This window comes from Salvelinus fontinalis, chromosome 11 (assembly GCF_029448725.1).
Source record: "Salvelinus fontinalis isolate EN_2023a chromosome 11, ASM2944872v1, whole genome shotgun sequence".
Lineage (NCBI taxonomy): Eukaryota > Metazoa > Chordata > Actinopteri > Salmoniformes > Salmonidae > Salvelinus > Salvelinus fontinalis.
In genome coordinates, this window is record NC_074675.1 from 57,470,330 (window position 1) to 57,483,956 (window position 13,627).

The following is a 13,627-nucleotide window of genomic DNA, read 5'->3' on the forward strand; positions in this document are numbered from 1 at the left end:
ACACACAACCCCATCGCAATGTATTTTCTGATGATAGAATGTTGACATCAGAACGCCTGCAAATCGAGCTTCACATTTTGGTCCCATGTGACTGTTTAATTCCCTTGTCCTATTTATCCTGTTCATCAGGTAATAGTGTCCTTCTCTCCCTATTCTATGGAAACAGTCATTTTGTTGTCATGCCACTAATTATTGTATTTTTCCTAAATACTCCCATGTATTATACACCTTTTATTTACTATTTTTCCAAGGTAGAGCGAATCCCCTTTCCAATTAAAAATGCATTTGTCACATCACTTAATTTCTCTTCCCAAACCACGCTCTATATAGTACAGACATTATTTCTGAATACTACAGATGACTTAATGTCTTATTCTAGTACAATACTTCAAATATCACTGTGTTTTTCCCATTACAGATATTATTATTTATTCATTTTATAATTCTAATCAATTTTATGATTACATTTACATTACATTTAAGTCATTTAGCAAATGCTCTTATCCAGAGCGACTTACAAATTGGAAAGTTCATACATATTCATCCTGGTCCCCCATGGGAATTTAACCCTCAACCCTGGCGTTGCAAGCACCATGCTCTACCAACTGAGTCACACCAGTCCACTGCCCGCTCCGTTAAGATCTCTATCTAACGTCTTACTTTTACCTTTATTAATTTATTTTGTCTATACTTTCTTACCTCTTATCTATATTCTTATTATTTCATTGTCTTTTATCCCATTTTACTGTTTAATTCCCGATTCACGGTTTTAGTGAAACAAACCTCTCATATTTTGGTCTCTGTCCTTCTAGTATTCTACTATGGTCGCTTATTACTTTATCACATCAGTGTTTTTATCCTTGATTATAACTTATTTTACTTCGATGTTCCTTAATTTCATTCCATCTGCCTAATAGCAGTTAACTGCACTCTCCTTCTCAAATTACACTCAGTTAACTATCAGAGAGGCTTGCGCATGCCTCTTCCTACCAGCAGTTGGTCACAGACTCACACACAACCCAACCTGTCCTTTCTTTCTTCCTAATGTTCTATCTCTACACAGATCTACTCATTTCTTACAACATTATCATTCATCCTTTTGTTTTTACCTCAAAACAACTCAGTTCTTTCTTTATTGACTTAATCCCTTTGTTCAACATAAGCCTAGGCTAATAGGATTTCTACGATATGACGAGAGACTACTGTCTAATCGGATCAGCTTGTCTTCATATCCTACCCAACCCCCAATACTGATATTTTCTTCTTTTATTTGATTAGTATTGTGGCGTGACCTACTGAATTACAAAACCCTGTTAGCTAGACAGAGCGGTTTTTTATTCGCAGGATTTCTTTTGCATTTGAACGCCGCACAATCGGGCAAACGTCCTAAATATTCATCCGTACAGTCCTCCTTTCAGAGCGTTAACCATGAAATATTTATTTAACTACTGATTTATGTTTCGACCGTATTAACTACTTTTGCAGTTGAACGCCGCACAATCGGGCAAACGTTTTTTCTACAACCTAATATTTATAAGCTACTTTTGCAGTTGAACGCCGCACAATCGGGCTAACGTTTTTCCTGCCTTCTAAATATTCATCCGTACAGTCCCCCGTTCTGAGGCGGTATCCATGAAGTATTTATTTACTAAATATCCACCCAATCAGACCTCTTTAAAAATGTTCCTTTTTTAACGAGCGGTATCGTGGCTTTCTAACTACTTATTCATGCAGTTCTCTGTTATCTTTAGAGCCGTTATTCATAAGTAACCTGTCCAAGCATTCCTTCTACTAATTTTATTGAAGAGGTATCACAGGATTTTCTACCTACATTATCTGTTTTTACCGTATGGGCTGTCCCACATTATAGCCAGCCATCTCAGCCAGATGGCACAAACAAGCACATCATTTAAGCTACACATTCGAACGGTCTAATTAGAACGAGCGCATGCTCCACTAAACACCCAACACAAGCAAAGTTCACATCGCCTATTCACTCATTCTCTATACATGCACATGCATTTATATTTAATACAATTCCCCAAATTACACATACATGCAAATTCATTGAATTTAAAAGTTCTTTTGTATTTACTGGTTTCATTTTAGGAAATTTGAAAGAGAGACTTACGTGGCGCTCCTCTCGCTGAGACAGGATCTCTGAAGCAATCCATACATTTCAACTATTGTAAGAACTTGCTTACCGTCTAGTTGGGCGGCCACCCTTGTTTGTTAGATTGTCCAAAGAACCCATCATCAGCCAAGAACGTCCCAGTCCCTATCAGCTCCTGGCTAGCTCGCCAAAATATGTCGTGGAAAATCATCTCAGAAATATAACGCTTTATCAGAACTTGTAAATTCAATCATGCTCTTTATTACAATTGTACAGCCATCTGGAATGTCCGCGGAACCCACACCGCGGAACCCCCCCCCTCAGAAGTCCAGTCCTTTATATTTATACCCACATAGTATTGTCCGTCCCCTATGACGTCATTCCCCACCATCTGCCTTCAATCAGTTTATAATGGTGGCCGGACCCTCCCTTTACCACTAAATCAATGCACTCTTTGTGCCCCCCCCCCTCTCTAGGGCATCCAATTGCTTATAGGCGTCTATGTGTCTGGTCAGTTTCACTCAAATGGAATCAGCAGACTATGTGTTTCTTGTTCATTAGTGTCCAGCCATCTCAGGCATATTTCTCTGGTATGTATGCTTTTCTAGTGGAATGAGTAGACTATATTTCTAGTGGGTCTAAGTGCCCTAAACACATATTTCTCTGACATGTGTATCTCTTTAAAGAATCAGCAGACTGTGTGTCTAGTGTCCAATTTCTTTAAGCGCCTATCTGTCTGACAGCATAATGGAGAATCTACAAGGGTCAGAGGGTCAGAACGTCCCTTAGTAGATTTCCATTACCACGGTCTCATGATCTATGTTACCATGTGGTTTGTTACTTTAATGTTCAGCTATCTTTAATATTTATATGTTATCCATGTATTTTATGTTACTACTACATCATCTGCTAATCTTTGGTTTCCTGTATTTACCAGAATGGCAAACACACTCACATCTGCGTTCTTATACTATTTACCTATCTATTGTTTAATAGTGTGATATCTACCTACATATGTCACTTACTCCTACACGCCCAGCCAAACTGAGCAATCGGGGGAGAAGGGCCTTGGTCAGGGAGGTGACCAAGAACCCGATGGTCACTCTGACAGAGCTCCAGAGTTCCTCTGTGGAGATGGGAGAACCTGCCAGAAGGACAACCATCTCTGCAGGACTCCACCAATCAGGCCTTTATGGTAGAGTGGCCAGATGGAAGCCACTCCTCAGTAAAAGGCACATGACAGCCCGCTTGGAGTTTGCCAAAAGGCACCTAAAGGACTCAGACCATGAGAAACAAGATTCTCTGGTCTGTTGAAACAAAGATTGAACTCTTTGGCCTGAAGTCCATGCATCACGCCTGGAGGAAACCTGGCACCATCCCTACGGTGAAGCATGGTGGTGGCAGCATTCCTACGGTGAAGCATGGTGGTGGCAGCATTCCTACGGTGAAGCATGGTGGTGGCAGCATCCCTACAGTGAAGCACGGTGGTGGCAGCATCCCTACAGTGAAGCACGGTGGTGGCAGCATCCCTACAGTGAAGCACGGTGGTGGCAGCATCCCTACAGTGAAGCACGGTGGTGGCAGCATCCCTACAGTGAAGCATGGTGGTGGCAGCATCCCTACGGTGAAGCGTGGTGGTGGCAGCATCCCTAAGGTGAAGCATGGTGGTGGCAGCATCATGCTGTGGGGATGTTTTTCAGTGGCAGGGACTGGGAGACTAGTCAGGATCGAGGCAAAGATGAACGGAGCAACGTACAGAGAGATCCTTGATGAAAACCTGCTCCAGAGCGCTCAGGACCTCAGACTGGGGCGAAGGTTCACCTTCCAACAGGACAACGACCCTAAGCACACAGACAAGAGAACGCAGGAGTGGCTTCGGGACAAGTCTCTGAATGTCCTTGAGTGGCCCAGCCAGAGCCCGGACTTGAACCCGATCAAACATCTCTGTAGAGACCTGAAAATAGCTGTGCAGCGACGCTCCCCATCCAACCTGACAGAGCTTGAGAGGATCTGCAGAGAGGAACGGGAGAAACTCCCCAAATACAGGTGTGCCAAGCGTGTAAGGTCATACCCAAGAAGACTCGAGGCTATAATCACTGCCAAAGGTGCTTCAACAAAGTACTGAGTAAAGGGTCTGAATACTTATGGAAATGTGATATTTCAGTTTTTATTTTTAATAAATGTACAAAAATGTCTAAACGTTTTCTTAATCATTATGAGGTATTGTGTTTAGATTGATGAGGGGAAAAACATCTATGTAATCAATTTTAGAATAAGGCTGTAACGTTACAAACTGTGGAAGAAGTCAAGGGGTCTGAACACTTTCTGAATGCTCTGTATACAGGTGTGTGTTGAGGGGTCAAATGTCCAGGTCTCACCTTTGTGAGGCTTGTATAATCTCTGTGGATTAAAGGTTTGTATAATCTCTCTGGATTAAAGGCTTGTATAATCTCTGGATTAAAGGCTAGTATAATCTCTCTGGATTAAAGGCTAGTATAATCTCTCTGGATTAAAGGTTTGTATAATCTCTCTGGATTGAAGGCTTGTATAATCTGTCTGGATTAAAGGTTTGTATAATCTCTCTGGATTAAGGCTTGTATAATCTCTCTGGATTAAAGGCTAGTATAATCTCTCTGGATTAAAGGCTAGTATAATCTCTCTGGATTAAAGGTTTGTATAATCTCTCTGGATTGAAGGCTTGTATAATCTCTCTGGATGAAGGCTTGTATAATCTCTCTGGATTAAAGGTTTGTATAATCTCTCTGGATTGAAGGCTTGTATAATCTCTCTGGATTAAAGGCTTGTATAATCTCTCTGGATTAAAGCCTTGTATAATCTCTCTGGATTAACCTCTTCATTCTACCTCTTCTCTTTCATCTCTCTCTCTCAGGTGTTAAAAGGTCATGATGATCATGTGATCACGTGTCTACAGTTCTGTGGTGACCTCATAGTCAGTGGGTCTGACGACAACACTCTCAAAGTGTGGTCTGCCCTCACCGGCAAGGTAAGGCTACGAGCTCGCACAGGTGTTTTCATGTAAAGGACGACATGGCTGTGTCACTAGGGTAGTGGAATCACCCACAAAAATTGTCAAAGACTCTAGTCAAACCAGTCATAGACTGTTTTCTCCACACACACTATAATCTACAGATTAAACACACAGTTTATATACTATAATACCTACTATAATCTACAGATTAAACACACAGTTTATATACTATAATACCTACTATAATCTACAGATTAAACACACACAGTTTATATACTATAATACCTACTATAATCTACAGATTAAACACACACAGTTTATATACTATAATACCTACTATAATCTACAGATTAAACACACACAGTTTATATACTATAATACCTACTATAATCTACAGATTAAACACACAGTTTATATACTATAATACCTACTATAATCTACAGATAAAACACACACAGTTTATATACTATAATACCTACTATAATCTACAGATTAAACACAGTTTATATACTATAATCTACAGATTAAACACACAGTTTATATACTATAGTACCTACTATAATCTACAGATTAAACACACACAGTTTATATACTATAATCTACAGATTAAACACACACAGTTTATATACTATAATACCTACTATAATCTACAGATTAAACACACAGTTTATATACTATAATACCTACTATAATCTACAGATTAAACACAGTTTATATACTATAGTACCTACTATAATCTACAGATTAAACACACAGTTTATATACTATAGTACCTACTATAATCTACAGATTAAACACACACAGTTTATATACTATAATACCTACTATAATCTACAGATTAAACACACAGTTTATATACTATAATACCTACTATAATCTACAGATTAAACACACAGTTTATATACTATAGTACCTACTATAATCTACAGATTAAACACACACAGTTTATATACTATAATCTACAGATTAAACACACACAGTTTATATACTATAATACCTACTATAATCTACAGATTAAACACACAGTTTATATACTATAATACCTACTGTAATCTACAGATTAAACACACAGTTTATATACTATAATCTACAGATAAAACACACAGTTTATATACTATAATCTACAGATTAAACACACACAGTTTATATACTATAATACCTACTATAATCTACAGATTAAACACACAGTTTATATACTATAATCTACAGATTAAACACACACAGTTTATATACTATAATCTACAGATTAAACACACACAGTTTATATACTATAATACCTACTATAATCTACAGATTAAACACACAGTTTATTAACTATAATCTACAGATTAAACACACACAGTTTATATACTATAATACCTACTATAATCTACAGATAAAACGCAGAGTTTTCTTTAAGCGCTGGCCGTCGACTACCGGCCACAGCCTCATTTTCAGCCGGCTACTTCTTCCATGAGAATGCCTCTGTCTTTCTGTGGTGCGCACATCTACCACTTTGTGTTGTCGTTAGCATGATGCTAATGACAACCGTCTTCTACGTTTACATGTTAGTCATTTAGCAGACGCTGTTATCCAGAGCAACTTAAATCAGCATTTAACTTCTTTTTTTTTGGTATTGCTTTTAAATCGTTTTAATGAATTTGTATCTTATTAACACTTTGTTCTAGCTAGCTATTTGTGTAGGTAGCTATCAAGTAAACTCAATGATTGTGCTCGTGCTCAAGGACACATTTTGAAAGCTGGAAAACCCAACAGATAATTTAATTTGGTTAAAATTGCTTCACTCATACCTCTAGGTCTATTGCAGGTAACTAACAAAATGCCTCATCAAACTTTGTAGGTTCTATTGCCACGTGTACTTCCACCATGAAGGCCTGAATCACACAGTTTCCTCTGAACAGTTGGTTGAAATGTGTCTGTTATTTGAACTCTGAAGCATTTATTTGGGCTGCAATTTCTGAGGTTGGTAACTCTAATGAACTTATCCTCTGCAGCAGAGGTAACTCTGGGTCTTCCTTTCCTGTGGCGGTCCTCATGACAGCCTGGAGGTGTGTTGGGTCATTGTCCTGTTGTAAAACAAATGATAGTGCCACTAAGCGCAAACCAGATGGGATGGCGTATCACTGCAGAATGCTGTGGCAGTCATGCTGGTTAAGTGTGCCTTGACTTCTAAATAAATCACTGACAGTGTCACCAGCAAAGCACCCCCACACCATCACACCTCCTCCTCCATGCTTCACGGTGGGAACCACACATGCAGAGAGCATCCATTCACCTACTCTGCGTCTCACAAAGACACGGAGGTTGGAACCAAAAATAGCACATTTTGACTAATCAGACCAAAGGACAGATTTCCACCTGTCTAATGTCCATTGCTCGTGTTTCTTGGCCCAAGCAAGTCTCTTCTTATTGGTGTCCTTTAGTGGTGGTTTCTTTGCAGCAATTCGACCATGAAGGTCTGATTCACACTGTTTCCTCTGAACAGTTGGTTGAAATGTGTCTGTTACTTGAACTCTGTGAAGCATTTATTTGGGCTGCAATTTCTGAGGCTGGTAACTCTAATGAACTTATCCTTTGCAGCAGAGGTAACTCTGGGTCTTCCTTTCCTGTGGCAGTCCTCATGAGAGACAGTTTCATCATAACGCTTGATGGTTTTTGCGACTGAACTTGAAGAAACTTTCAACGTTCTTGAAATGTTCCGTATTGACTGACCTTCATGTCTTAAAGTAATGATGGACTGTTGTTTCTCTTTGCTTATTTGAGCTGTTCTTGCCATAATGTGGACTTGGTCTTTTACCACATAGGGCTGTCTTCTGTATACCACCACTACCTTGTCACAATGCAACTGATTGGCTCAAACGCATTAAGACGAATTTTTTTTTTTAATTGAAATGAATTCCAGGTGACTACCTCATGACGCTGGTTGAGATAATGCCAAGAGTGTGCAAAGCTGTCATCAAGGCAAAGGGTGGCTACTTGGAAGAATCTCAAAAATAAATCTATTTTGATTTGTTTAACACTTTTTTGGTTACTACGTGATTCCATATGTGTTATTTCATAGTGTTGATGTCTTCACTATTATTCGACAATTTTAGAAAGTAAAAAGTAAAAGTAAAGTAAAAGTAAAAATAAAGAACCTTGAATGAGTAGGTGTCTGAACTTTTGACTGGTACTGTATAAATATATTTGTATTTGTATTATATCTACTATATTCTTTGTGACTGTTTTCATATTTCTGAATGTGTATCATTTTGCTTTGGCAACATGTGTCCTTCAGCATATTGATTACAGTTCCTACTCCTCCCACTTCTTAATGCCCATCTGAAGGAGAGAAAGGGAAGCCTTTAAACTATGTACTGTTAAACATTTATTAATTCCCCCCACCCTCTCTCTCTCTCCCCCCCCTCTCTCTCCCCCTCTCTCTCCACCTCTCCCCTCCCCCTCTCTCTCCACCTCTCCCCTCCCTCTCTCTCTCCACCTCTCCCCTCCCTCTCTTTCTCCACCTCTCCTCTCCCTCTCTCTCTCCACCTCTCCCCTCCCTCTCTTTCTCCACCTCTCCCCTCCCTCTCTTTCTCCACCTCTCCCCTCCCTCTCTTTCTCCACCTCTCCCCTCCCTCTCTCTCCTCCCCTCCCCCTCTCTCTCTCTCTCCCCTCTCTCTCTCCCCCTCCCTCTCTCTCCCCCTCCTCCCTCTATCCCTCTCTCTCTCCCCCCTCCCTCTCCCTCTCTCCTCCTCCAGTGTCTGCGTACATTAGTAGGCCATACAGGAGGCGTGTGGTCCAGTCAGATGAGTGGTAACATCGTTATCAGTGGGTCGACAGACAGGACTCTGAAGGTTTGGGACGCGGAGAGCGGAGAGTGTGTCCACACCCTGTACGGACACACCTCTACTGTACGCTGTATACACCTGCATGACAAACAGTGAGTTAACCAACACACACAATCAAGCTCTACACTCATGTACATATGCATACATTCTCTCTATCTCACGTGACCAACTCACGTCCACCATGTCTCAGTCTATCATCATTAGGGCTGTCCCTGACACACCAAAAAATTATTGGTAGACCGAAAGTCAATTGTTTGAATGTGTGTTTTTCCATATATAGACACAGCCTATGTGTTTTAATTAAATCAACTATATGCATTGAGCTTGTCTGATGCTTTAAGCGCACTATTTGATGAAATGAGACAAATGCCTCAAGAGGGAGCGAGAGATCTAGATAACCAAAATAAAAAAACTTAATCTGACCGTCCTGCTCCTACTGGCTTTCACGGGTTCTGCCTTTAACCTCCTGAAGTTGACGAGGAGTCGACGACACGAGGAGTCGACGACACGAGGAGTCGACGACACGAGGAGTCGACGACACGAGGAGTCGACGACACGAGGAGTCGACGACACGAGGAGTCGACGACACGAGGAGTCGACGACACGAGGAGTCGACGACACGAGGAGTCGACGACACGAGGAGTCGACGACACGAGGAGTCGACGACACGAGGAGTCGACGACACGAGGAGTCGACGACACGAGGAGTCGGCAACGTTTCTCATGTGGAATGTCAATTTATCTGACCATTTCTACCGGTCTGCGTGCCAGTTATGGTTTTCATATAAACATTTTCGTGAAACGGTTTAATTTAATTTATAGTAAGGTCTTCGTATCTCAAAATCATTGATGTGTGATTTAATCAAAATCATATCTTAATTAAAATGACACAAACCTAAAAATTAACTTCTATTGCCATTGGCCAACTATGTAAAAAATATCCTACATAAAGCCAACAAATAAAAACATTGCAACCTGCAGGTAGAAAATATCCTGATAAAAATAAATCTCCTATAAATCACATTGGCTACACATGGCCTGTCTGCTACGAACTGAAACATTGTATCAACTGGGTCAGTCTGAAGCTGGTGCTAGTGAACTGGAAACATTCTCTCAACCAGCTTCATGAGGTAGTCACCTGGAATCCATTTCAATTAACAGGTGTGCCTTGTTTAATTTGTGGAATTTCTTTCCTTCTCAATGTGTGTATATATGTTATATATATATTTTTCACTGCTCGACTAAAACAATCAACCGGTCGACTAATGGCGGTCTGTCCTCATGCCTCTGTCTGTCCTCATGCCTCTGTCTGTCCTCATGCCTCTGTCTGTCCTCATGCCTCTGTCTGTCCTCATGGCTCTGTCTGTCCTCATGGCTCTGTCTGTCCTCATGGCTCTGTCTGTCCTCATGCCTCTGTCTGTCCTCATGCCTCTGTCTGTCCTCATGCCTCTGTCTGTCCTCATGCCTCTGTCTGTCCTCATGGCTCTGTCTGTCCTCATGGCTCTGTCTGTCCTCATGCCTCTGTCTGTCCTCATGCCTCTGTCTGTCCTCATGGCTCTGTCTGTCCTCATGCCTCTATCTGTCCTCATGCCTCTGTCTGTCCTCATGCCTCTATCTGTCCTCATGCCTCTGTCTGTCCTCATGCCTCTGTCTGTCCTCATGTCTGTGTTTTGTGGATTATAATATCTATAACTCTCCCTCCCTCTCTCTCCCCCCTCCTCCTCGTTCCTCTCTCTCCCCCCTCCTCGTTCCTCTCTCTCCCCCCTCCTCCTCGTTCCTCTCTCTCCCCCCTCCTCCTCGTTCCTCTCTCTCCCCCCTCCTCCTCGTTCCTCTCTCTCCCCCCTCCTCCTCGTTCCTCTCTCTCCCCCATCCTCCTCGTTCCTCTCTCCCCAGGGTTGTGAGCGGTAGCCGTGACGCTACGTTGCGTCTGTGGGACATAGATTCTGGCGAGTGTCTCCACGTCCTGACGGGTCATGTGGCGGCGGTGCGGTGCGTCCAGTATGACGGGCGCAGGGTGGTCAGCGGAGGATATGACTTCATGGTTAAAGTCTGGGACCCTGAGACAGAGACCTGTCTACACACACTGCAGGGACACACTAACAGAGTCTATTCACTACAGGTAGGAATACACACACACACACACACACACACACACACACACACACACACACACACACACACACACACACACACACACACCCTGAAACAGACAGGTAGTGGGCGGAACCGTCTGTTTTCCGTTCTGAAACAGAACCCCGTTCCAGTGTTCCGACCAGAATTATAAACTTCTGAACCGGTTCCAACCAAAAAGGTTCTGAACCGGTTCCAACCAAAAAGGTTCTGAACCGGTTCCAACCAAAAAGGTTCTGAACCGGTTCCAACCAAAAAGGTTCTGAACCGGTCCCAACCAAAAAGGTTCTGAACAGGTCCCAACCAAAAAGGTTCTGAACCGGTTCCAACCAAAAAGGTTCTGAACCGGTTCCAACCCAAAAAGGTTCTGAACCGGTTCCAACCCAAAAGGTTCTGAACCGGTTCCAACCCAAAAAGGTTCTGAACCGGTTCCAACCCAAAAAGGTTCTGAACCGGTTCCAACCCAAAAAGGTTCTGAACCGGTTCCAACCCAAAATGGTTCTGAACCGGTTCCAACCCAAAATGGTTCTGAACCGGTTCCAACCCAAAATGGTTCTGAACCGGTTCCAACCCAAAATGGTTCTGAACCGGTTCCAACCCAAAATGGTTCTGAACCGGTTCCAACCCAAAAAGGTTCTGAACCGGTTCCAACCCAAAATGGTTCTGAACCGGTTCCAACCCAAAAAGGTTCTGAACCGGTTCCAACCCAAAATGGTTCTGAACCGGTTCCAACCCAAAAAGGTTCTGAACCGGTTCCAACCCAAAATGGTTCTGAACCGGTTCCAACCCAAAATGGTTCTGAACCGGTTCCAACCCAAAAAGGTTCTGAACCGGTTCATGTAGTTGCTTTTCATTAATTGTTTGACTTGTGAAATCAACATTGTTTTGCTGGTTGTTTTCATGAGATGGGTTAGGAGATGCCACGCTAAGGCACTGCATCTCAGTACTAGAGGCGTCACTACAGACACCCTGGTTCGAATCCAGGCTGTATCACAACCGGCCGTGATTGGGAGTCCGGGTTTGGCTGGGGTCGGCCGTCGTTGTAAATACGAATTTGTTCTTAACTGACTTGCCTAGTTAAATAAAGTTTAAGACACATGGAGAGAGAGAGCGGTGGACAACGAAGGGCCTTTACTCGAAGCGCTGAACATCATGACGTGAATTGGAATGTGTTTAGGCTACTACTGGCATCAAAACTAGATGTTAGGAATATCGTTGGAACAGAAAATAACATAATTAACGGGTGCTTTAGATTTGAAAATATAGGTTCTGTTCCGGAACACTAAAGATCACTGTCGTTCCTGGTTCGGTTTCTGTTCCTATGAAAATTATTTTTCGATTTTTGGTTCTACCCCCTGGTTAGAACACACCCACACACTCCTGTCTTCCTGCAATCGCCCGGTCTATCTCTTCTTCTGGGTAAATAAAGCCGTCCCTTCCGTAGTTAAAACACACGCTGTGTCCATACCATTGTTCTTGTGTTTCACTTCAATGTGAATTTGGTGCTCCTGACATTAACCCTAGTCCTCCTCCGTCCTCGTCCAGTTTGACGGTGCCTACGTGGTCAGTGGATCTCTGGACACCTCCATCAGAGTATGGGACGTAGTGACGGGGGCGTGTGTCCACACGCTGACCGGCCACCAATCGCTGACCAGCGGTATGGAACTGAAGAACAACATTCTGGTGTCTGGCAACGCTGACTCGACTGTCAGGGTCTGGGATATACTGACTGGACAGTGTCTCCACACACTACAAGGTGAGGTTATACAGGGGGGGAGGGGAGGGGAGGAGGGGGGAGGGAGAGGACGCTGACTCGACGGTCAGGGTCTGGGATATACTGACTGGACAGTGTCTCCACACACTACAAGGTGAGGTTATACAGGGGGGGAGGGGAGGGGAGGAGGGGGGAGGGAGAGGACGCTGACTCGACGGTCAGGGTCTGGGATATACTGACTGGACAGTGTCTCCACACACTACAAGGTGAGGTTATACAGGGGGGGAGGGGAGGGGGGAGGGAGAGGAGAGGAGGGGGGAGAGGACGCTGACTCGACGGTCAGGGTCTGGGATATACGGACTGGACAGTGTCTCCACACACTACAAGGTGAGGTTATACAGGGGGGGAGGGGAGGGGAGGAGGGGGGAGGGAGAGGACGCTGACTCGACGGTCAGGGTCTGGGATATACTGACTGGACAGTGTCTCCACACACTACAAGGTGAGGTTATACACACAGTATGCACAAAAGTATGTGGACACCCCTTCAAAATAGTGGATTCTGCTATTTTCAGCCACACCCGTTGCTGACAGGTGTATAAAATCAAGCACACAGCCATGCAATCTCCATAGACAAACATTGTCAGTAGAATGGCCCTTACTGAAGAGCTCAGTGACTTTCAACGTGGCACTGTCATAGGATGCCGCATTTCTAACAAGTCAGTTCGTCAAATGTTTTGACCCGCTAGAGCTGTCCCGGTCAACTGTAAGTGCTGTTATTGTGAAGTGGAAACGTCTAGGATCAACAACGGCTCAGCTGCGAAGTGGTAGGCCACACAAGCTCACAGAACAGGACCG

The 13,627-nt window shown here is 43.1% G+C and overlaps 1 protein-coding gene across 1 annotated transcript in view; it reads left to right on the top strand.

Annotated features, from left to right (window-relative positions):
* The window catches only part of LOC129864762 (F-box/WD repeat-containing protein 7-like), a 126,722-nt gene that overhangs the window by 49,201 nt on the left and 63,894 nt on the right, over positions 1-13,627 (top strand). The window contains exons 8-11 of the mRNA XM_055937055.1: positions 5,004-5,117; positions 8,840-9,021; positions 10,822-11,047; positions 12,604-12,814. Coding sequence (XP_055793030.1) covers positions 5,004-5,117; positions 8,840-9,021; positions 10,822-11,047; positions 12,604-12,814 — 733 coding nt within the window. The remainder of the gene's footprint in view (positions 1-5,003; positions 5,118-8,839; positions 9,022-10,821; positions 11,048-12,603; positions 12,815-13,627) is intronic.